Source organism: Ranitomeya variabilis, chromosome 4, assembly GCF_051348905.1.
Source record: "Ranitomeya variabilis isolate aRanVar5 chromosome 4, aRanVar5.hap1, whole genome shotgun sequence".
Taxonomy (NCBI): Eukaryota; Metazoa; Chordata; class Amphibia; order Anura; family Dendrobatidae; genus Ranitomeya; species Ranitomeya variabilis.
In genome coordinates, this window is record NC_135235.1 from 330,737,654 (window position 1) to 330,762,583 (window position 24,930).

The window sequence follows — 24,930 nt, forward strand, 5'->3', positions numbered from 1 at the left end:
TTCTCGTTTACTTCGATAGAGCCTAAATTCGGGGGCCAAATCTCGTGAAAGGGGAAAATTCTGAGGTTTAATGTTCAGTGTTCTTAGTCTGGTGTTAAAGACGGGCCGTGCAAAATTTCCCCCAAACCAGGTGAAAAATGTGGTTTTGTATTCAATGGGTACAACACACAGATTTTTTTGATATAGATATATATATAATGTGTAGATGTACTGTAAAGTACATTTCCTCATATGCTTCCCTTATTAACTTCATTATTAGTACTATTACACTGGTTTCTATGATGTTACATCGGCTCATCATCTTCTCATTCAGGTATCTACAATTTCTGACCCTTTCAGTAAAGATATTCTATGTAAGAGAATTTTCCTGATTTACCCATCAAGTTTGGATATGGACAGGGACAAGATGGCAGAGAGGATATTACAACTCACCCTAGAGATTCTCTTCCAGCTTACTGGAGAGGTGAGAGATTCTGATGACCTCACATTACATGATTATCTATGGGAATAAAAGATGGACAGAACTGGAGAGGAGAGGACTCTGGAAATGACTGGAGTGAGATTTATTAATGTGTCTCTCCATAACCAGGATTACACAGTAGTGAAGAAGACCTCTAGTACACACTGTCAGGACCCTGAGTCTGAGGGATGGGGAAGACCCCTGAGCCCAATCACTGGGCCTCCACCTCAACCCCTGATACATGAGGAAATCAATGACCAGAAGATCCTAGAACTCGCCTACAAGATGATTGAGCTGCTGACTGGAGAGGTGACACTGCTGGGAATGCTGGGACACTATACAGTAACATTATGAAGGGAACGGAGGGATGACGGTATTATTGTTTGTGCCAGGTTGCTATAAGGTGTCAGGATGTTGCTGTCTATGTCTCCATGGAGGAGTGGGAGTATTTAGAAGGACACAAAGATGTATACAAGGACATCATGATGGAGGTTCCCCAGCCCCTAACATCACCAGGTAATAGACAAGACTAAAAATACACAGCCAATAATTATCTGTATGTAAAGAATGAATTCAGTCTCTGTATGTGTTTACTCCAGATCTATCCAGTAAGAGGACAACACCAGAGAGATGTCCCCGTCCTCTTCTTCTTCCACAGGACTGTAAACAAGAAGATCCCAATGTTCCTCTGGATAATCAGGTAGATGGAGAGAAGGTGTCATGAGATACCCACTATGATGTGTAGATGGCTGTGAAGGTCTTGTTGTCAGTCCTGTTTTATTCACCATTATTATGCTTTATACTTGTGTAATGAGAACAGTGGAGATGGCAGGATTAGAGCTGATCATAGATGTGACTTCGCCATCTGTCTGTGACTTTTATAATATTTCTTTCAGGGTGAAGATCTGACCCATAATAATACTACAGAGACATATGTGAGGGGTGATGAGCAGTGTAAAGAGGCGATTACTACATATGACTACCCAGGTGAGTAATAACCACTAAATGCAGAGTAGTCACAGATTTTTCTCAGTCACTGGCTGTGGCTGTTTTATCGGTCTTGTAGTCCGGCCATATCACAATCATGTCATCACAATTTTGCCTCTAGACCAACACATTCTCCTCCATCCAAAACTGTTCAAATGACTTTGGGTATTGAAAGCCCTTTTCTATATGACTTCTAACCAGGAGTATCCACCTACCCCCTGTTATTAGAAGATGCTGACCATTACCTGACGAGATCTGTAAACTACAAAGCCAAATTACAGCTTACGTAGAATGTGCTGACAAATTAGAAAATCACTTGAAGAGAAATGTTATGATGGGCCCGTAAGAGAAAGCGGAGGGTAATGATGCCGTTGGCTTCCTAGAACGTTGATATCTTATTGGATGAGTCTACCTTCTGTGATGCCGAATGTGCTGTGTAATCGCCGTGGCATCGCATTTGGGAAGGTTCCATGCGATGCCACGGCGATTAGGGATCAGCTGACGCTGCACAGTCTGAAGAAGGCGGAGGGAGATGAGTGAGAGGCGAAGATATGCACTGCGCATGCCCAGGAATCCCAGCCCCGCAGTGTGAATAAATCAGAAGACACTGCAGGGCGGGATCTCTGGCAGCGTGGCCGCACAGGCGCAGTCAGTTAGACATCAAATGATGTCAGAAGACGGGCAGCGCTAACTGCGCATGCCCAAGGCATAACATAACAGCGCAGGCGCCAGGACAGTTCAAAACAACGCTGAGGAGTTGGCGCCCGGCGCCAAGAGGATATGAGTGACGGCGGTGCTGCGTCTGCATTAGGGGGGGAAAGACCTGCCCCCAGGACTGTTTCAAGGTATTTTGGACAAATTGCAAAATCGATTATTTCTGCAGTTACAGCACCAAGAACTAAAAGAGCCACCTTATCAGAATGCAGCATTACTGCTGCACAAGGTGGCTCTTTTAGTTACAAACGCCTGAGGGGGTGACAGGTTCCCTTTAACCCCTCTTCTTGGATCTGAACTTACACAGAGACCCCTAGATTTGGGTCACAGTGCTACTTACTGTTATGTAGAGTGAGAAGGCAAGAAGAATAGTCAGATAGTTTGGTCAGAATGAGGAGGACAGAGAAAATACAAAATTTAGAAGATGCAAGAATGGTCAGCAAACATGTATGGATCACAGCTGGAAAAAAGTACACAAGCCGGGAGCTGAGCATAGAGGACTGAACCAGAGGCTCTATCTGGCAGCTTTCAGCAAAATGCTTTGAGTTTTAGTAGTGTGGTGCTCTCCAATTGGCTGAAGCAGGTAACATTACTTCAGCTGGACAGCACACACACATACCACCAGACTGGATGGTACTACAGGTCCCAGGAACCCTAATCTTAGTGGCTGGATAGAACCTGTGCCACTCATGTCTTCTGATTCTGAAGTCTCCTCCATTACCAGTGCAGCTGCAGAATGAATAAGGTGGGGCTTGGTGGCAGAAGCAGACGTTGCAGGAGTAGGTCCCAGAGGAGATCGGACACATCATTAGCCCTAATTTGACAAAATGGCAGAACACCAGAGCAGTAAAAATCCCCATAAAGGGACTCAATTTTGGATTTTTTAACCCACTCTGAATTAATCAATAGGAGTATTGACTATTTTGACTCCACAGCCACATTCCGGAAATTAGTATGCAATGGATGTTAGACAGTGAAAATTGCAAATATGCAGTTTTATTGCCCAACACATAGTGCCTAGATTGTGATCCAGGAGACAAATGCACCGCAAATTAAGTGATTTTTTTTTTTTCTCACTATAGTAATCTCAAATACATGGATGCTAAATGTGGTTTGGGCACACTGCAAGGCTCAGAAGCGAGGGGGAGATTTGACTTTGGGAGAGATATTGCTGATTTGGTTTATGAAAACCATGTTGCTTTTCAAGAGCCTTTGAGACACTGATAATGTGGAAACCTCTGTTTTTCCATTAACATATGATGTGTTTTTTGCAGGATGAGTAGAAGTTTATATTGGTATTATTTTTGCCTACATAACATTGTTTGGTGGCTTTTTATTCCATATTTGGGAGGCAGAATGAACAAACAGTTGAATACCACGCCACGCTCCACTGGTTCATCCTGTGAGGTTTTCTATTCGACTGTGAACTGTCATTATCTTGGTGAATAATTAAATATTTTTACATAACTTGCCATTTTTACTGACAGTTTTAATTAGAAATTTTAAAAAATGTAAATTTCAAGGATTTTTTTTATTCAAAAATAATAATTGGTTTTATTTTTGGCAGGTGACTGTCCCGGGAGATCAGAGGGACAGCTGACCTCTTCAGTTTTTAAATCAGATGATTTTGAAATCCCACAGGATACAACTAAAGTGAATGCCATTACTCCAGATACACCATCATCCCTTCCCATCAAAGATCTGTCGTCTGATCTTTTGAAACAGGTCCTGTCTTCTGATTCATTACCGATTACTAAAGAAAGTCAAAGTCACAAAATAAGCTTTAAAAAAGAACTGCTCCTAAAGGAAAGAAGCCATTTTCAAGTTCAGAATATGGAAATAGCTTTCCCCTCAAAGTCTTTTCTTAAACATCAAAACATTCACAAAGCAGAAAAAAGATTTTCTTGTTCCAAGTGTGGGAAATGTTTCAAACAGAAATCAAATCTTATTAGTCACCAGAGAACTCATACAGGGGAGAAGCCATTTTCATGTTCAGAATGTGGGAAATGTTGTAACCAGAAATCACACCTTGTTAGTCACCAGAGAACTCACACAGGGGAGAAGCCTTTTTCCTGTTCAGAATGTGGGAAATATTTTACAGCAAAATCAAGTCTAATCAAACATCTGAGAATTCACACAGGTGAGAAGCCATTTTCATGTTCAGAATGTGGGAAATGTTTTAACCAGAAATGGAATCTTGTTATGCACCAAATAACTCACTCAAAAGAGAAGCCATTTTCATGTTCAGAATGTGGTAAAAGTTTTAAGCAGAAATCAATTTTAGTCAGTCACCATAGAATTCACACAGGGGAGATGCCTTTTTCATGTCCAGAATGTGGGAAATGTTTTAATAAAAATGCGCATCTTGTTATACACCAAAGAACCCACACAGGGGAGAAGCCTTTTTCCTGCTCAGAATGTGGAAAATGTTTTGCAGAGAAATCAAAACGTACCATGCACCAGAGAACTCACACAAGAGAGAAGCCTTTTTTATGTTCTTAATGTTTGAAATGTTTTACATGGAAATCAGCTTTTAATAAACATGAGCACTGGGAGAAGCCTTTTTCATGTTTAGAATGTGGGAAATATTTTAACCGAAAATTATGTTTTTAAAGGTCTTCTCCACTACTTAGGACAACCCCTTGTCTTGTCTCATTAAAATAAAAACACTCATACTCCTGTGCCGGCGCTCATGTGAGGTTGTTACATCACATGAGCCCTGCGCCCAATCAGTGCTGGCTTTACTGTCCCCACCTTCGGATATATTGAACAGGAAGCCAGGGCTGCCGCTGCTCTCTGACTTATTCTTAGGTGGGGACAGTCATGGCAGCACTGATTGGGCACTCCGAGTATTTTGGCGTGTTCAGAGATTTAGTTTATGTTGACGCAGCTGCATGATTTGCTGCTGCTAGACAGCTTGAATACATGTGGGGATTCCCTAACAAACAGGCAATCCCCACATGTATTCAAGCTGTCTAGCAGCCGGAAATCATGCAGCTGCGTCAATATAAACTTAATCTCCGAGCACACCAAAATACTCGGAGACACCCGAGCATGCTCGGGAAATCTCGAGTAATGAATACAGGTCCTTCTCAAAAAATTAGCATATAGTGTTAAATTTCATTATTTACCATAATGTAATGATTACAATTAAACTTTCATATATTATAGATTCATTATCCACCAACTGAAATTTGTCAGGTCTTTTATTGTTTTAATACTGATGATTTTGGCCTACAACTCCTGATAACCCAAAAAACCTGTCTCAATAAATTAGCATATTTCACCCGTCCAATCAAATAAAAGTGTTTTTTAATACCAAACAAAAAACCATCAAATAATAATGTTCAGTTATGCACTCAATACTTGGTCGGGAATCCTTTGGCAGAAATGACTGCTTCAATGCGGCGTGGCATGGAGGCAATCAGCCTGTGACACTGCTGAGATGTTATGGAGGCCCAGGATGCTTCAATAGCGGCCTTAAGCTCATCCAGAGTGTTGGGTCTTGCGTCTCTCAACTTTCTCTTCACAATATCCCACAGATTCTCTATGGGGTTCAGGTCAGGAGAGTTGGCTGGCCAATTGAGCACAGTAATACCATGGTCAGTAAACCATTTACCAGTGGTTTTGGCACTGTGAGCAGGTGCCAGGTCGTGCTGAAAAATGAAATCTTCATCTCCATAAAGCATTTCAGCCGATGGAAGCATGAAGTGCTCCAAAATCTCCTGATAGCTAGCTGCATTGACCCTGCCCTTGATGAAACACAGTGGACCAACACCAGCAGCTGACATGGCACCCCACACCATCACTGACTGTGGGTACTTGACACTGGACTTCAGGCATTTTGGCATTTCCTTCTCCCCAGTCTTCCTCCAGACTCTGGCACCTTGATTTCCGAATGACATGCAAAATTTGCTTTCATCAGAAAAAAGTACTTGGGACCACTTAGCAACAGTCCAGTGCTGCTTCTCTGTAGCCCATTTCATGCACACGCCTGTGCACGGTGGCTCTGGATGTTTCCACACCAGACTCAGTCCACTGCTTCCTCAGGTTCCCCAAGGTCTGGAATCGGTCCTTCTCCACAATCTTCCTCAGGGTCCGGTCACCTCTTCTCGTTGTACAGCGTTTTCTGCCACATTTTTGCCTTCCAACAGACTTACCATTGAGGTGCCTTGATACAGCACTCTGGGAACAGCCTATTTGTTGAGAAATTTCTTTCTGGGTCTTACCCTCTTGCTTGAGGGTGTCAATGATGGCCTTCTTGACATCTGTCAGGTCGCTAGTCTTACCCATGATGGGGGTTTTGAGTAATGAACCAGGCAGGGAGTTTTTAAAAGCCTCAGGTATCTTTTGCATGTGTTTAGAGTTAATTAGTTGATTCAGAAGATTAGGGTAATAGGTGGTTTAGAGAACCTTTTCTTGATATGCTAATTTATTGAGACAGGTTTTTTGGGTTATCAGGAGTTGTATGCCAAAATCATCAGTATTAAAACAATAAAAGACCTGACAAATTTCAGTTGGTGGATAATGAATCTATAATATATGAAAGTTTAATTGTAATCATTACATTATGGTAAATAATGAAATTTAACACTATATGCTAATTTTTTGAGAAGGACCTGTATACTCGCTCATCACTACTCAGGAAGAGTTCAGAAATCAATATTTTGTGGACTAACCATGATTTTTAATCACAGCTTTCATGCGTCTTGGCATGCTTTAAACCAGTCTTTCACACTGCTTCTGGCGCAAAAATGTAACAAGTTCTTCTTTGTTTGATGGCTTGTGACTATCCATCATCCTCTTGATTACATTCCAGAGACTTTCAATAGGGTTCAGGTATGGAGAACGGGCTGCCCATGACAATGTTTTGATGTGGTCTCTTAATTTATATATATATATATATCAGTTAAGTCCATATATATTTGGACAGAGACAACATTTTTCAAATTTTGGTGATAGACATTACCACAATGAATTTTAAACAAAACAATTCAGATGCAGTTGAAGTTCAGACTTTCAGCTTTAACCCCTTCACCCCCAAGGGTGGTTTGCACGTTAATGACCAGGCCAATTTTTACAATTCTGACCACTGTCCCTTTATGAGGTTATAACTCTGGAACGCTTCAACGGATCCTGGTGATTCTGACACTGTTTTCTCGTGACATATTGTACTTCATGATAGTGGTAAAATTTCTTTGATATTACCTGCGTTTATTTGTGAAAAAAATGGAAATTTGGCAAAAATTTTGAAAATTTCGCAATTTTCCAACTTTGAATTTTTATGCAATTAAATCACAGTGATATGTCACACAAAATACTTAATAAATAACATTTCCCACATGTCTACTTTACATCAGCACCATTTTGGAACCAACATTTTTTTTGTTAGGGAGTTATAAGGGTTAAAAGTTGACCAGCCATTTCTCATTTTTACAACAACATTTTTTTTTAGGGACCACATCTCATTTGAAGTCATTTTGAGGGGTCTATATGATAGAAAATACCCAAGTGTGACACCATTCTAAAAACTGCACCCCTCAAGGTGCTCAAAACCACATTCAAAAAGTTTATTAACCCTTCTGGTGTTTCACAGGAATTTTTGGAATGTTTAAATAAAAATGAACATTTAACTTTTTTTCACACAAAATTTACTTCAGCTCCAATTTTTTATTTTCCCAAGGGTAAGAGAAGAAATTGGACCCCAAAAGTTGTTTTACAATTTGTCCTGAGTACGCTGATACCCCATATGTGGGGGTAAACCACTGTTTGGGCGCATGGGAGAGCTCGGAAGGGAAGGAGCGCCGTTTGACTTTTCACTGCAAAATTGACAGGAATTGAGATGGGACGCCATGTTGCGTTTGGAGAGCCACTGATGTGCCTAAACATTGAAACCCCCCACAAGTGACACCACTTTGGAAAGTAGACCTCCTAAGGAACTTATCTAGAGGTGTGGTGAGCACTTTGACCCACCAAGTGCTTCACAGAAGTTTATAATGCAGAGCCGTAAAAAATAAAACAAACATTTTTTCACACAAAAATTATTTTTTAGCCCCCAGTTTTGTATTTTCCCGAGGGTAACAGGAGAAATTGGACCCTATATATTGTTGTCCAATTTGTCCTGAGTACGCTGATACCTGATATGTGGGGGGAACCACCGTTTGAGCGCATGACAGAGCTCGGAAGGGAAGGAGCATCATTTGCAATGCAGACTTAGATGGATTGGTCTGCAGGCGTCACATTCCGTTTGCAGAGCCCCTAATGTAACTAAACAGTAGAAACCCCCCACAAGTGACACCATTTTGGAAAGTAGACCCCCCTAAGGAACTCATCTAGATGTGTTGTGAGAGCTTTGAACCCCCAAGTGTTTCACTACAGTTTATAACGCAGAGCCATGCAAATAAAAAATATTTTTTTTTTCAACAAAAATTATTTTTCAGCCCCTAGTTTTGTATTTTCCCAAGGCTAACAGGAGAAATTGGACCCCAAAAGTTGTTCTCCAATGTGTTCCGAGTACGCTGATACCCCATATGTTGGGGTAAACCCCTGTTTGGGCGCACGGGTTAGCTTGGAAGGGAAGGAGCACTGTTTTACTTTTTCAGCGCAGAATTGGCTGGAATTGAGATCGGACACCATGTCGCATTTGGAGAGCCCCTGATGTGCCTAAACAGTGGAAACCCCCCAATTATAACTGAAACCCTCACACCTCTAACCCAGACACACCCCTAACCCTAATCCCAACCCTATTCCCAACCGTAAATGTAATCCAAACCCTAACCCTAACTTTAGCCCCAACCCTAACCCTAACTTTAGCCCCAACCCTAAATGTAGCCTTAACCCTAGCCCCAACCCTAGCCCTAACCCTAATGGGAAAATGGAAATAAATACATTTTTTAAATTTTTTTTAATTTTTCCCTAACTAAGCGGGTGATGAAGGGGGGTTTGATTTACTTTTATAGTGGGTTTTTTTCCGGATTTTTATGATTGGCAGCCGTCACACACTGAAAGACGCTTTTTATTGCAAAAAATATTTTTCGCGTTACCACATTTTGAGAGCTATAATTTTTCCATATTTGAGTCCACAGAGTCATGTGAGGTCTTGTTTTTTGTGGGACGAGTTGACGTTTTTATTGGTAACATGTTCGGGCACGGGAGATTTTTTTATTGCTTTTTATTCCGATTTTTGTGAGACAGAATGACCAAAAACCAGCTATTCATGAATTTCTTTTGGGGGAGGCGTTTATACCGTTCCGCGTTTGGTAAAATTGATAAAGCAGTTTTATTCTTCGGGTCAGTACGATTACAGCGATACCTCATTTATATCTTTTTTTATGTTTTGGCGCTTTTATACGATAAAAGCTATTTTATAGAAAAAAAAATTATTTTGGCATCGCTTTATTCTGAGGACTATAACTTTTTTTTATTTTTTCGCTGATGATGGTGTATGGCGGCTCGTTTTTTGCGGGACAAGATGAAGTTTTCAGCGGTACCATGGTTATTTATATCCGTCTTTTTGATCGCGTGTTATTCCACTTTTTGTTTGGCGGTATGAGAATAAAGCGTTGTTTTTTGCCTCGTGTTTTTTTTTTTTTTTTTTACGGTGTTCACTGAAGGGGTTAACTAGTGATATAGTTTTATAGGTGGGGTCGTTACGGACGCGGCGATACTAAATATGTGTACTTTTCTTGTTTGATTTTTTTTTAAATTTAGATAAAGAAATGTATTTATGGGAATATTTTATTTTTTTTTATTTATTTATTTAGGAATTTTTTTTTTACTTTTTTACTTTGTCCCAGGGGGGGACATCACAGATCGGTGATCTGACAGTTTGCATAGCACTCTGTCAGATCACCGATCTGACTTAGAGCACTGCAGGCTTACCAGCGCCTGCTCTGAGCAGGCACTCGGTAAGCCACCTCCCTCCCTGCAGGACCCGGATGCCGTGGCCATCTTGGATCCGGGACCTGCAGCGAGGAAGGAGGTAGGAGACCCTCGGAGCAACGCGATCACATCGCGTTGCTCCGGGGGTCTCAGGGAAGCCCGCAGGGAGCCCCCTCCCTGCGCGATGCTTCCCTGTACCGCCGGCACACCGCGATCATGTTTGATCCCGTTGTGCCGGGGGTTAATGTGCCGGGGGCGGTCCGTGACCGTTCCTGGCACATAGTGCCGGATGTCAGCTGCGATAGGCAGCTGACACCCGGCCGATCGCGCTGGACGTACTATTCCGTCCTTGGGAAGTAGGGCCCACCCCACATGGACGGAATAGTACGTCCAATGGCAGAAAGGGGTTAATTTGAGGGTATCCACATTAAAATTGGATGAAGGGTTTAGGAGTTTCAGCTCCTTAACATGTGCCAACCTGTTTTTAAAGGGGCCAGAAGTAATTGGACAGACTAAATAATTTTAAATAAAATGTTAATTTCTAGTACTTGGTTGAAAACCTTTTTTTGGCAATGACTGCCTGAAGTCTTGAACTCCTGGGCATCACCAGACGCTGTTTCCTCCTTTTTGATGCTCTGCCAGGCCTTCACTGCGGTGGTTTTAAGTTGCTGTTTGTTTGTGGGCCTTTCTATCTGACGTTTAGTTTTTAACAAGTGAAATGCATGTGTAGCGCCCCCACTGCCGCAGGGCCGAGGGGTACCCGGTACCGGGCCTCTAAGTCTCTGCTCTGGGGTTGTCACGGTGGCTAGACCCGGTCCGTGACCCTGCTGAGGGGCGTACAGTAATAGATGTGGATGGTGGTGGTGGTGCGGTGCAGTAAATAACGAGGACACCAGGTTGCAGTCTCTTTACCTCTTTACTGAAGGTCTCTGGGTCCTCAGTCCGGAATACGGTTCACCAGGCTGCGCAAGTCCGGCCGGTCCAATGGCACCTCCAGAGTTCTCTTTGCAGGTGGAAATCTGTGCCTTCCTGCTAGCGCTATGTGTTGTGGTCCTCCCCTGCTGTGCTTACGGGATAGTCCCCACAACTGTTGTGTCTGTTTCTGATGTTCCCTCACAACTCGATTAGATGATGTTCTGCTAATCCGTCCCTCCCTGATGTTACGGTTGGGACGCACCCGTATGACGTGTAGGCTCGGAGCTCTTCCGGGACCCTAGAGTCGCCCCTCTCCACAGGTTGCCCCCTATGTCTTCTTTGGTGATTTGGGTGAGACAGCCCGCCTGTGACTGACTGTCCTGCCGTTGGTTTGAAGTATTGCCTGGAGCTATATATATATAGAAATACTTCCTCGGCGTTCCGGCCGCCGGTTGTGTGCCTCAGTAGGATGTTGCCTCGGTCTTACAGCACGACTCCTACTGGTATTCTCCTTCTTGCTTTGATCTCGTTTCTCACTCAGCACAATAAATCTCGCTTCTTGTCCCTTTCTTAGGGCACCGCCGCTATAAAGTGCAGGCGCGGTCCCGTAGCTTTCTCTCTGTTTGCCAGGCCTTTGTCAGGGTCCCAAACCTGACAGGGACCCTACCGAATCTTCCCCCACAACACCCTCTGCCACAAGGTGTTGCCTGGTTCCAACCCAGTCAGCTTTCTGAACTAACTTCCTGCCTGACCCCCAGTTTACCCACACGGTGAGGAGTGGCCTAATAAATAGCACCCTTAGCTCCCCCTGGAGGCCCGACTGTGAAATGTATTGGTGTATGTGATACCTGGTCAGATGAACTCCTTCAGTGCCATCAGACGTACCATAGCCCCCCCCCTTAGCGGCGGAGCCACAGTACTGCAACGACCAGAACTCTGGGGCGCTGCACATGCTCAATTGGGTTGAGATCAGCCATTCAAGAATATTCCACTTCTTTGCTTTAATAAACTCCTGGGTTGCTTTGGCTTTATGTTTTGGGTCATTGTCCATCTGTAGTATGAAACAACGACCAATCAGTTTGGCTGCATTTGGCTTGTTCTGAGCACACAGGATGTCTCTGAATACCTCAGAATTAATTCGGCTGCTTCTGTCCTGTGTCACATCATCAATAAACACTAGTGACCCAGTGCCACTGGCAGCCATGCATGCCCAAGCCATCACACTGCCTCCGCCGTGTTTTACAGATGATGTGGTATGCTTTGGATCATGAGCTGTACCACGCCTTTGCCATACTTTTCTCTTTCCATCATTCTAGTAGAGGTTGATTTTGGTTTCATCTGTCCAAACAATGTTCTTCCAGAACTGTGCTGGCTTTTTTAGATGCTTTTTAGCAAAGTCCAGTCTAGCCTTATTATTCTTGATGCTTATGAATGGCTTGCACCGTGCAGAGAACCCTCTGTATTTACTTTCATGCAGTCTTCTCTTTATGGTAGATTTGGATATTGATACGCCTACCTCCTGGAGAGTATTGTTCACTTGGTTGGCTGTTGTGAAGGGGTTTCTCTTCACCATGGAGATTATTCTGCGATCATCCACCACTGTTGTCTTCCGTGGGCGCTCAGGTCTTTTTGCTTTGATGAGTTCACCAGTGCTTTCTTTCTTTCTCAGGATGTACCAAACTAGATTTTGCCACTCCTAATATTGTAGCAATTTTTCGGATGGGTTTTTTCTGTTTTCGCAGCTTAAGGATGGCTTGTTTCACCTGCATGGAGAGCTCCTTTGACCGCATGTTTACTTCACAGCAAAACCTTCCAAATGCAAGCACCACACCTCAAATCAACTCCAGGCCTTTTACCTGCTTAATTGAGAATGACATAACGAAGGGATTGCCCACACCTGTCCATGAAATAGCCTTGGAGTCAATTGTCCAATTACTTTTGGTCCCTTTAAAAACAGGGTGGCACATGTTAGGGAGCTGAAACTACTAAACCCTTCATCCAATTTTAATGTGGATACCCTCAAATGAAAGCTGAAAGTCTGAACTTCAACTGCATCTGAATTGTTTTGTTTAAAATTCATTGTTGTAATGTCTATAGTCAAAATTAGAACAATGTTGTCTCTGTCCAAATATATATGGACTTAACTGTCTGTACTGCTCAAAAAAATAAAGGGAACACTAAAATCTCACATCCTAGATATCACTGAATGAAATATTCCTGTTGTAAATGTTTATTCAATACATAGTGGAATGTGTGAACAATAAAACCTAAAAATGATCAACGTAAATCACAACTAATATCCCACGGAGGTCTGGAGTTGGAATGATGCTCAAAATCAAAGTGGAAAATGAAAAAATGAAGTTACAGGCTGATCCAACATCAGTGAAAATGCCTCAAGACAAGGAAATGATGCTCAGTAGTGTGTGTGGTCTCCAAGTGCCTGTATGACCTCCCTACAATGCCTGGGCATGCTCCTGATGAGGCGGCGGATGGTCTCCTGAGGGATCTCCTCCCAGACCTGGACTAAAGCATCCTCCAACTCCTGGACAGTCTGTGGTGCAAAGTGACGGTGGATGGTGCGAGACATGATGTCCCAGATGTGTTCAATCGGATTCAGGTCTGGGGAACGGGCTGGCCAGTCCAAAGCTTCAATGCCTTCATCTTGCAGGAAATGCTGACACACTCCAGCCACATGAGGTCTGGCATTGTCCTGCATTAGGAGGAACCCTGGGTCAAGCGCACCAGCATATGGTCTCACAAGGGGTCTGATGATCTCCTCTCGGTACCTAATGGCAGTCAGGCTACCTCTGGCGAGCACATGGAGGGCTGTTCGGCCCTCCAAAGAAATGGCACCCCACACCATTACTGACCAACTGCCAAACCGGTCATGCTGAAGGATGTTGCAGGCAGCAGATCACTCTCAATAGTGTCTCCAGACTCTGTCACATGTGCTCAGTGTGAACCTGCTTTCATCTGTGAAGAGCACAGGGCACCAGTGGCGAATTTGCCAATCCTGGTGTTCTGTGGCAAATGCCAAGTGTCCTGCACGGTGTTTGGCTGTGAGCACAACCCCCATCTGTGGATGTTGGGCACTCAGACCATCCTCATGGAGTCAGTTTCTAACTGTGCAGACACATGCACATTAGTGGCCTGCTTGAGGTCATTTTGCAGGGCTCTGGCAGTGCTCCTCCTGTTCCTCCTTGCACAAAGGCTGAGGTAGCGGTCCTGCAGCTGGGTTGTTGCCCTCCTACAGTCCTCTTCATGTCTCCTGGTGTACTGGCCTATCTCCTGGTAGCGTCTCCAGCCTCTGGACACAACGCTGGCAGGCACAGCAAACCTTGCCACAGCTCGCATTGATGTGCCATCCTGGATGAGCTGCACTACCTGAGCCACTTGTGTGGGTTGTAGACTCCGTCTCATGCTACCATGAGTGTGAAAGCACAACCAACATTCAAAAGTGACCAAAACATCAGCCAGAAAGCATTGGTATTGAGATGTGGTCTGTGATCCCCACCTGCAGAACCACTCCTTTATTGAGTGTGTCTTGATGATTGCCAGTAATTTCCATCTGTTGTCTATTCCATTTGCACAACAGCATCTGAAATTGATTGTCAAACAGTGTTGCTTCCTAAGTGGACAGTTTGATGTCACAAAAGTTTTTGATTTACTTGGAGGTATATTCTGTTGTTTGTGTTCCCTTTATTGTTTGAGCAGTGTGTATGTATATGAATATATATATATATATATATATATATATATATATATATATATATATATATATATATATATACGCACGCACGCACGCACGCACGCACGCACGCACGCACGCACACACACACACACACACACACACACACACACACACACACACGTATATATATATAATTACAGTATTTTGCGCATGTAAACCTTCATATGGCATCCATAGGGCGAGACTTTCTCGCCGGCTTGCAAAAAGGACATAGAATGGATCCATGGGCTCAAATATTCGTGAAAAAAGAAAAAAAAAAGAAATATATATATATATATATTAGATGGTGGCCCGATTCTAACGTATCAGGTATTCTAGAATATGCATGTCCACGTGGTATATTGCCCAGCCCACGTAGTATATTGCCCAGTTACGTATGTCACAGGTTAAAAAATAAACATATACTCACCTTCCGAGGGCGCCTTGTAGTTCTGTCGCCTCCTTCTCGCGCAGGCGCGCAGGACCTGTGATGACGTCGCGGTCACATGACCGTGACGTCACGGCAGGTCCTTCGCGCAGACCATCCTTGCCAACGGAACCTGCCGCTTGCATGGACTGGTCACCGGAGCGTCGCGAGGAGCAGGAAAGGTGGCGGAAGGTGAGTTACCCGCGGCATAACGCGGTCCGTTACCGCTGGCATTAACCCTGTGTGAGCGGTGACTGCGGGGAGTATGGAGCGGGCGCCGGGCACTGACTGCAGGGGAGTAGGGAGGGACCAATCAGCGACTTGGATTCCATGACAGACAGAGGCCGCGACCAATGAATATCCGGGACAGACAGACGGAAGTACCCCTTAGACAATTACATAGTAGGATGGATAGATATATATATATATATATATATATATATATATATATATATATATATATATATATATATATATATATATATATACACAGTACAGACCAAAAGTTTGGACACACCGTCTCATTTAAAGATTTTTCTGTATTTTCATGACTATGAAAATTGTAAATTCACACTGAAGGCATCAAAACTATGAATTAACACATGTGGTATTATATACTTAACAAAAAAGTGTGAAACAACTGAAAATATGTCTTATATTCTAGGTTCTTCAAAGTAGCCATCTTTTGCTTTGATGACTGCTTTGCACACTCTTGGCATTCTCTTGATGAGCTTCAAGAGGTAGTCACCGGAAATGGTTTTCACTTCACAGGTGTGCCCTGTCAGGTTTAATAAGTGGGATTTCTTGCCTTATAAATGGGGTTCGGACCATCAGTTAGTTGTGTTGTGCAGAAGTCTGGTGGATACACAGCTGATAGTCCTACTGAATAGACTGTTAGAATTTGTATTATGGCAAGAAAAAAGCTGCTAAGTAAAGAAAAACGAGTGGCCATCATTACTTTAAGAAATGAAGGTCAGTCAGTACGAAAAATTGGGAAAACTTTGAAAGTGTAGTGCAGTTGCAAAAACCATCAAGCGCTACAAAGAAATTGGCTCACGTGAGGACCGCCCCAGGAAAGGAAGACCGAGAGTCAACCTCTGCTCCTGAGGATAAGTTTATCCGAGTCACCAGCCTCAGAAATCACAGGTTAACAGCAGCTCAGATTAGAGACCAGGTCAATGCCACACAGAGATCTAGCAGCAGACACATCTCTAGAACAACTGTTAAGAGGAGACTTTGTGCAGCAGGCCTTCATGGTAAAGTAGCTGGTAGGAAAGCACTGCTAAGGACAGGCAACAAGCAGAAGAGACTTGTTTGGGCTAAACACAAGGAATGGACATTAGACCAGTGGAAATCTGTGCTTTGGTCTGATGAGTCCAAATTTGAGATATTTGGTTCCAACCACCGTGTCTTTGTGCAATGCAGAAAAGGTGAACGGAAGGACTCTACATGCCTGGTTCCCACTGTGAAGCATGGAGGAGGAGGTGTGATGGTGTGGGGGTGCTTTGCTGGTGACACTGTTGGGGATTTATTCAAAATTGAAGACATACTGAACCAGCATGGCTACCACAGCATCTTGCAGCAGCATGCTATTCCATCTGGTTTGCATTTAGGTGGACCATCATTTATTTTTCAACAGGACAATGACCCCAAACACACCTCCAGGCTGTGTAAGGGTAATTTGACCAAGAAGGAGAGTGATGCGGTGCTACACCAGATGACCTGGCCTACACAGTCACCATACCTGAACCCAATTGAGATGGTTTGGGGTGAGCTGGACCGCAGAGTAAAGGCAAAAGGGCCAACAAGTGCTAAGCATCTCTGGGAACTCCTTCAAGATTGTTGGAAGACCATTTCCGGTGACTACCTCTTGAGTAGTGGTTATATATGTCCCATAGAGCATGTGTTCTCTCTATATAGCGTTAACTTTTACTCTGAGCTAAATATACAGGAGCAATACATGTAATGTTAGCAAAAGGCAATGTGCTCAGTATAGAATTGAGTGTAATAAATCAATAACCAATAATTCATATTTAACAATTCCCCCTTTTGAGGGTGACAGATATTAATTAGAACCCTCAAAGTAGATATATTGATCATAATAAGATCTTCTTTCTTCTTTTCTTCTTCTTTAGCAAAATCATTTAATGTCCATAATAATAATATCAGATTATTGTTATACGTATTCAATAACATAATTGCGATATGAGAATTCATATTATGGTAAGCCATGACCAATATTCATGTAAAATGTATCATTATACTTCCCTAAATCTAAATACCACAGGTCCGATAATCATCTGATGTCATATGGTCTTCATCTTGATGTCTTTTGTCTTCTTCTTGGTTCTTTTAAAACACAGTCTTTAGATGATAATTCGTTTGAAATAGAAAGCCATTTCTCAAAGATATCGATAAAAAGTGTTGTTTAAAGTTTGCAACAAGCCACCTGGGAGACAAAACAAACATGTGGAAGAAGGTGCTCTGGTCAGATGAAACCAAAATCTAACTTTTTGTCAGCAATGCCAAACAATATGTTTGGCATAAAGGCAACACAGCTCATCACCCTGATCTCACTATCTCCACTGTCAAACATGGTGGTGGCAGCATCATGGTTTGGGCCTGCTTTTCTTCAGAAGGGACAGGGAAGATGGTTAAAATTGATGGGAAGATGCATGGAGCCAAATACAGGACCATTCTTGAAGAAAACCTATTGGAGTCTGCAAAAGATCTGAGACTGGAATGGAGATTTATCTTCCAACAAGACAATGATCCCAAACATAAAGCAAAATCTACAATGGAATGGTTCACAAATAAACGTATCCAGGTGTTAGAATGGCCAAGTCAAAGTCCAAACCTCAATCCTATTGAGAATCTGTGGAAAGAGCTGAAAACTGCTGTTTGCCAAGTAAGAATGGGCAAGAATTTCAGTCTCTCGATGTACAAAACTGATAGAGACATACCCCAAGCGACTTACAGTTGCAATCGCAGCAAAAGGTGGCGAAACAAAGTATTAAGTTAAAGGGGCCGAATAATATTGCACGCCCCACTTTTCAGTTTTTGAATTTCCACAAAAATTTAAAATAAACAATAAATTTTGTTCAACTTCACAATTGTTTTTCCACTTGTTGATTCTTCACCAAAAATTTACATTTGGTATCTTTATGTTTGAAGCATAATATGTGGCAAAAGGTAGAAAAGTTCCAGGGGGCCGAATACTTTCGCAAGGCACTGTATATCTACAAAAACTATGCAACTACAGAATTATAGTGTTTAAAATAATTACAAATAACTAAATAATACATTGTATAGCACTTTTACCCAACATATAATTACATTTTTAGCCAATTCCTAGACCAAATCTTATTTCTCTGTCAATGTCCAGAAAAGCTCTATTTAAAATTGCCATTTTTAAACTTACAGATTCTTTCAAGAACTCCGATAATGGAGTCTTAAGTTTACCCCCCATGATGTCACTCTGAGAAGTCACCTGTTTCTGTCTATCAATTTCCGCCATTTGTCATTTTACAGAGAGGTCAGAACCTTCAGTTTTTAACTCTTTCTGTACAACTTTTTCTGTGGACTCTTGGATCATTTGATAGGGCTTATAACAAATATATAATTTTATTTGTACTTCATAAATTTGATTACGGGGATAACTCAGTTTAGGAGACTTTGATTTTGGCTTCTGATAAGATCTTAACCTGTCTAATTTTACAAACTTAGTACGATTTATTTTCCTTTCACAATTCTCATGTTTTCTAGCAAAGTCAAGGGATTGCGCACATTCAAACAAAGAAGCTTTTTGTGATGCAATAACACGAGATACAGAATTTAGGAATCCAAATTTGTTTACAAAACATTTTATCATTGATTGTGTTTTGACATTTTTAATGAGAGTTTTGTACAACCTTTCAAATATGGTCATGAATGAAGAAGTACATTCTTTCCGGCCAATCCTTTTAATTTTTGAAGAATATCAATATCTGGATAATTTTCATTTAACCCTTAGAAAGTGAGAATTTTTAATCTGTCTGTATCAGTTAAATCTCCATATAACTCATTATCACACTGCATTTTTAATGTTAATCGTCTGGAAAAAGTTGCAGGAAGCCACATTTTAAATAACTGATTTTTCTCCTCATTAGTTAAATCAAACTTATCAGCAAAACTCTCAAATATCTCTGAATTTCTACGCACATGGATTTTATCATATGCAGGAATGAAATTGCATAATTTTAACAAGTCTTTTCTAACATTAATTTGGAGTTGGGCCTCTGAGTCGTCTTCTATTTTTAGTGGCCTTTGTACATCCGTCTCTTGTACATCTTCTACGTCAATTCTCATATCTCCTCCCCCATTTCCTCCATCTTTTTTCATGTTTTCATACATGCAGTCACATTGAATGGCTGTTACAGACACGTGTCTCACATCTTGTTCCATCTCCACATTACAGTCAATCTCGGGAACATCACTACTTTCTTTGACAGTAATTTTACACAGTCATTTTTGGATTTCTCTGACACAAACTTGTGAAATACGTCAACCAACTGTAAAATATTTTTCAATATTTCTTTATTAAAAGACATCTTATTATCAATCTTTAGATTTTCAGTCTTTCATTCTGCATATAAGCTGAGCCATAAAACTTCTAAGTTAGACTTGTCTAAAGACATAAATTTCAGTCTAGTTTGCTTAAAAAAAGAAGCAATGACGTCCATGTTTCTTACCTTGAAATATCTCAGCTTGTAGTTCCTTTGTTGGACAACGCTGGGTTCTGGTCATCAGCACGTCTATCTTCAGTACGTCTGCTACTTATTTCTCATGCGCCATATTCAAAAATGGGGTGCACTAAAAAATCCTGGAAGCTGACACAAAATTTATAACTACAAAAGTTTATTCATCAATATAAAACATGATTAAAAATGTTCAGGAACATAACAAATACTGGAAAATGGAGGTTAGACAAAGGATCACTGATGGCATAAAAGGCAGACAATGAATATAAGAGTAGCCACAATTAGCAACCAATAAATAAATGGCAAATTATTTTTATCACTGACAAAATATCAATGTCCAAATATTGTTAGTAAAGTGCTTAGTGCAAAAAAAATATTTTTTTTAAATAAAACAATATTTGTCAGTTGATGCCGTAACTATTAAAAAATGGCCACTAGGTGGTGGTATCCAAATAATTAGGAGATACAATATAATTACTGCCAAATTTAATCAAAACACATCTGTCACAGTATTCTTAAGTGTAAATCTGCAGACAAGCTGTCTAATCCAAACCAATGCATCTTAGCAATATATCAATCTAAATTTTCTCCTACAACCTAGAAGATACAAGTGGCCAATGTAATCGGTGAATAGAATGCCGCAAGTAATAATTACCTGAAGAATTCAATGACCGCTGCGTGTGCGGCTCTCGGGACCTCAACTTCCCGCCCCGACGCACACGTTTCGCCGCCCTGCTTCTTCGGGGGGTGTGTCCTGAGACAGAAATAGTTCTTCCTTAACCCCTTTCTGCCATATGACGTACCATCCCCTCGAGGTATCCTGGGACTTAATTCCCAGGGACGGGATAGTACGTAATGTGTGGTCAGCCATGCTCACGGGGGAGCGCGGCCAATCGCCACTGGGTGTCAGCTGATTATTACAGCTGACAACAGTCATGGACCGCTCCCGACACATTAACCCCCGAAACACTGCAACCAAACATGATCGCAGCATTCCGGCGGCAAAGGGAAGCATCGTACAGGGAGGGGGCTCCCTGCGGGCTTCCCTGAGACCCTCGGAACACCGCGATGTGATTGCGTTGTTCCGAGTGTCTCCTCCTTGCAGGCCCCAGATCCAAAATGGCTGCAGGGCTCCTTCTGCATCCTGCAGGGAGGAGGCTTGCAAGCGCCTGCTGAGAGCAAGCGCCGGTAAGCCTCCCTGCAGTACCTGTGTGATCGCTGATCTGACACAATGCTTTGCAAAGTGTCAGATCAGCGATCTGGCACTATAACATGATGTCCCACCCTTGGACAAAGTAGAAAAGTAAAAAGAAAAAAATATATATATATATATATATAGTCATGTGTAAAAAAAATAAATAAATAAATAAGAAAAAATCTTAAATATTGTTCTAATAAATATATTTCTTTATCTAAATGAAAAAAAAACAATAAAAGTACACATATTTAGTATCGCCGTGTCCGTAACGACCCGACCTATAAAACTGTCCCTCTAGTTAACCCCTTCAGTGAACACCGCAAAAAAGGCAAAAAACAGCGTATTATCATACCACCGAACAAAAAGTGGAATAACACGCGATTAAAAAGACAGATACAAATAAACATGGTACCACCGAAAACGTCAATCTTGTGACAAAATAAAAGTTATAGTTCTCAGAGTAATGCGATGCAAAAATAAAAACTATTTCAGAAAAAAAAAATTATCGTATAAAAGCGCCAAAACATAAAAAAAGATATAAATGAGGTATCGCTGTAATCGTACTGACCCGAAGAATAAAACTGCTTTATCAATTTTACCAAACGTGGAATGGTATAAACGCCCTCCCCCCCAAAGAAATTCATGAATTGCTGTTTTTTGGTCATTCTGCCTCACAAAAATCGGAATAAAAAGCAATCAAAAATTGAAACGTGCCTGAAAATGGTACCAATAAAAATGTCAACTCGTCCCGCAAAAAACAAGACTTCGCATAACTCTGTGGACCAAAATATGGAAAAATTATAGGTCTCAAAATGTGGAGACGCAAAAACTATTTTTTGCAAAAAAAAAAAAGCATCTTTTAGTGTGTGACTGCTGTCAATCATAAAAATCCGCTAAAAAAAACACCTATAAAAGTTAATCATACCCCCCTTCATGACCCCCTTAGTTAGGGAAAAATAATAAAATAAAAAAATGTATTTATTTCCATTTTTCCATTAGGGTTAGGTTACTTCTAACAGTTGCTGGGTCAAAGTGCTCACCACACATCTAGATAAGTTCCTTAGGGGGTCTACTTTCCAATATGGCGTCACTTATGGGGGTTTCTACTGTTTAGGTACATCAGGGGTTCTGCAAATGCAACGTGACACCCGCAGACCAATCCATCTAAGTCTGCAGTACTCAGGACAAATTGTACAACAACGTTTTGGGTCCAATTTCTCCTGTTACCCTTGTTGTCCCTTATAATTCCCTAACAAAAAAAAAAATTGGTTCCAAAATGGTGCTGATGTAAAGTAGGCAACTGGGAAATGTTGCTTATTAAGTATTTTGTGTGACACATCTCTGTGATTTAAGGGGATAAAAATTCAAATGAAAAAAAGAGATCTCTTTCAGCTCCATTGATAAAAAATGAATACTCCTTTATTTAGAAAATCATTAAAATTTCCATGTGAGAATCCGGGACAATAAATGACAGATGAACAGACAGAGCGACCCGTTTTGATCACAGCAGTGATCTTTGTCAAAGCTCTCATCTTACCACCAGCAAAACAAGTTTATAAATCTCTAAAGACCAATCAGAAAGACAGAAAGAATCACATGACATATGTGAATTAGACCAGAAAGGTCCTAAAATAGACATATAAAAACATGAGATATGTTGATATATACAATACAATCTGCACGATGGTAAAAAATATATAAAGTGTGTAATATATATAAATATATATATCTTCAAAATTTGTATCCCCTTAAAGAACAGAAACAAGAGAAAACAAAGGACCATATATAATCCATATGAATACTACTGCGTGACTCAGTAATGAAACATTACCTCATTACGTTTATTTAGGCCATTAGGAGATCTAGTGCCCAAATAATAAATCCAGAAAGCTTCCCTAGTTAGAAGCTGTCACAGTATATCTCCTCGCTGAGGTAAGGAATTAATTACTTCTATGCCATAGGCACGAAGAGAAACTATACTCCTTGAATAGCTGTCTATGAAATGTTTTGCTACTGAAGATAAATTTCTATTATCACTAGATAGTACAAAAATCTCACATATATGCTCAGAAATGCGGCGTTTCAGTTTGCGAGTCGTGCAGACTATGTATGATTTTGAACAAGACAATCAATTTTATAAACCACGTTAGTGGAATTGCAATTTAATAAAAAATTTTATGAAAAACTTTCTAGTATTATTATAGCTGGTAAATGTTTTGACATTGGTACATGTAGTTCGTCTACACGTGGTACAACCAGTTCTTCCACATTTGAAAAAAACGGTACATGTGAGCCATGTTCTATTTTTCTTTTCAGATGTATCAAAACTAGGCGATATCATATTGCCAATAGTAGGCACCCTCCTGGCAACTATATTGCATCCAGACTATAATATTTTGCCTAGAGTATCATCTTCTCCAAGAATGGGCAAATATTTGGTGACAATTTGTTTAATTTCACGAAATTGGGGACTATACTGAAGGCACAAAAAAGGTTTTTGTTGAAAATTAGTGTTTTTTAGTTTTTTGCAAGAAGAATCAAGTAAATCAATCCGGTTTTTTTTTAGAAACATAATTGCGTGCCCTAGTCAATGTCCAATCTGGATAATTACGCTTTATTAATTTCTGAGAACAATGAGCAAATTCATCTGCCAAATTATGAACATTATTACAGTTCCGCTTAATGCAAACAAATTCTCCAACCGGTATGGATTTAATAGTGTGTCTAGGGTGACTGCTCGATGCAAGTAATATTGTATCCCCAGCAAATGGTTTGGAAAATGTCTTAGTTGAAATTATTTCACCAGATTTACCCTGCAAACTAAGGTCAAAGAAAGAAATACTTATAGGATCACTAACAAATGTAAATTTAAGATTAAATTCATTGGTATTAACCCCTTCCTGACATCTGACGTACTATCCCGTCGAGGTGGGGTGGGCCCGTATGACCACCGACGGGATAGTACGTCATACGCGATCGGCCGCGCTCACGGGGGGAGCGCGGCCGATCGCGGCCAGGTGTCAGCTGCATATCACAGCTGACATCCGGCACTATGTGCCAGGAGCGGTCACGGACCCCCGGCACATTAACCCCTGGCACACCGCGATCAAACATGATCGCGGTGTACCGGCGGTATAAGGAAGCATCGCGCAGGGAGGGGGCTCCCTGCGGGCTTCCCTGAGACCCCCGGAGCAACGCGATGTGATCGCGTTGCTCCGAGGGTCTCCTACCTCCCTCCTCGCCGCAGGTCCCGGATCCAAGATGGCCGCGGCATCCGGGTCCTGCAGGGAGGGAGGTGGCTTACCGAGTGTCTGCTCAGAGCAGACACTTGGTAAGCCTGCAGCCCTGCACAGCAGATCGCAGATCTGGCAGAGTGCTGTGCACACTGCCAGATCAATGATCTGTGATGTCCCCCCTGGGACAAAGTAAAAAAGTTAAAAAAAAATTCCACATTTACATGTGTAAAAAAATAAATAAAAAAAATATCCTAAATAAAGAAAAAAAAAAATATTATTCCCATAAATACATTTCTTTTGCTAAATAAAATAAAAAAAACAATAAAAGTACACATATTTAGTATCGCCGCGTCCGTAACGACCCAACCTATAAAACTGCCCCGCTAGTTAACCCCTTCAGTAAACACTGTAAGAAAAAAAAAAAAAAAAAAACGAGGCAAAAAACAACGCTTTATTATCATACTGCCAAACAAAAAGTGGAATAACACGCGATCAAAAAGACTGATATAAATAACCTTGGTACCGCTGAAAACGTCATCTTGTCCCGCAAAAAAAGAGCCGCCATACAGCATCATCAGCAAAAAAATAAAAAAGTTATAGTCCTGAGAATAAAGCGATACCAAAATAATTATTTTTTCTATAA

General features: G+C 41.4%; 2 protein-coding genes across 6 annotated transcripts in view; one reads left to right on the top strand and one right to left on the bottom strand.

The window, feature by feature from the left end:
* LOC143764690 (gastrula zinc finger protein XlCGF66.1-like) overlaps window positions 1-4,821 on the top strand; it is a 47,213-nt gene extending 42,392 nt beyond the window's left edge. For all 4 annotated transcript variants that reach the window (XM_077250527.1, XM_077250526.1, XM_077250528.1 and 1 more), the window contains 6 exons: window positions 314-463; window positions 590-769; window positions 853-976; window positions 1,060-1,160; window positions 1,357-1,447; window positions 3,729-4,821. In XM_077250527.1, the coding sequence (XP_077106642.1) occupies window positions 392-463; window positions 590-769; window positions 853-976; window positions 1,060-1,160; window positions 1,357-1,447; window positions 3,729-4,663 (1,503 nt within the window). In that variant the 5' untranslated portion in view covers window positions 314-391 and the 3' untranslated portion in view covers window positions 4,664-4,821. The remainder of the gene's footprint in view (window positions 1-313; window positions 464-589; window positions 770-852; window positions 977-1,059; window positions 1,161-1,356; window positions 1,448-3,728) is intronic.
* Window positions 1-24,930, bottom strand: part of LOC143764688 (uncharacterized) — a 173,644-nt gene that overhangs the window by 99,259 nt on the left and 49,455 nt on the right. The window lies entirely within an intron of this gene.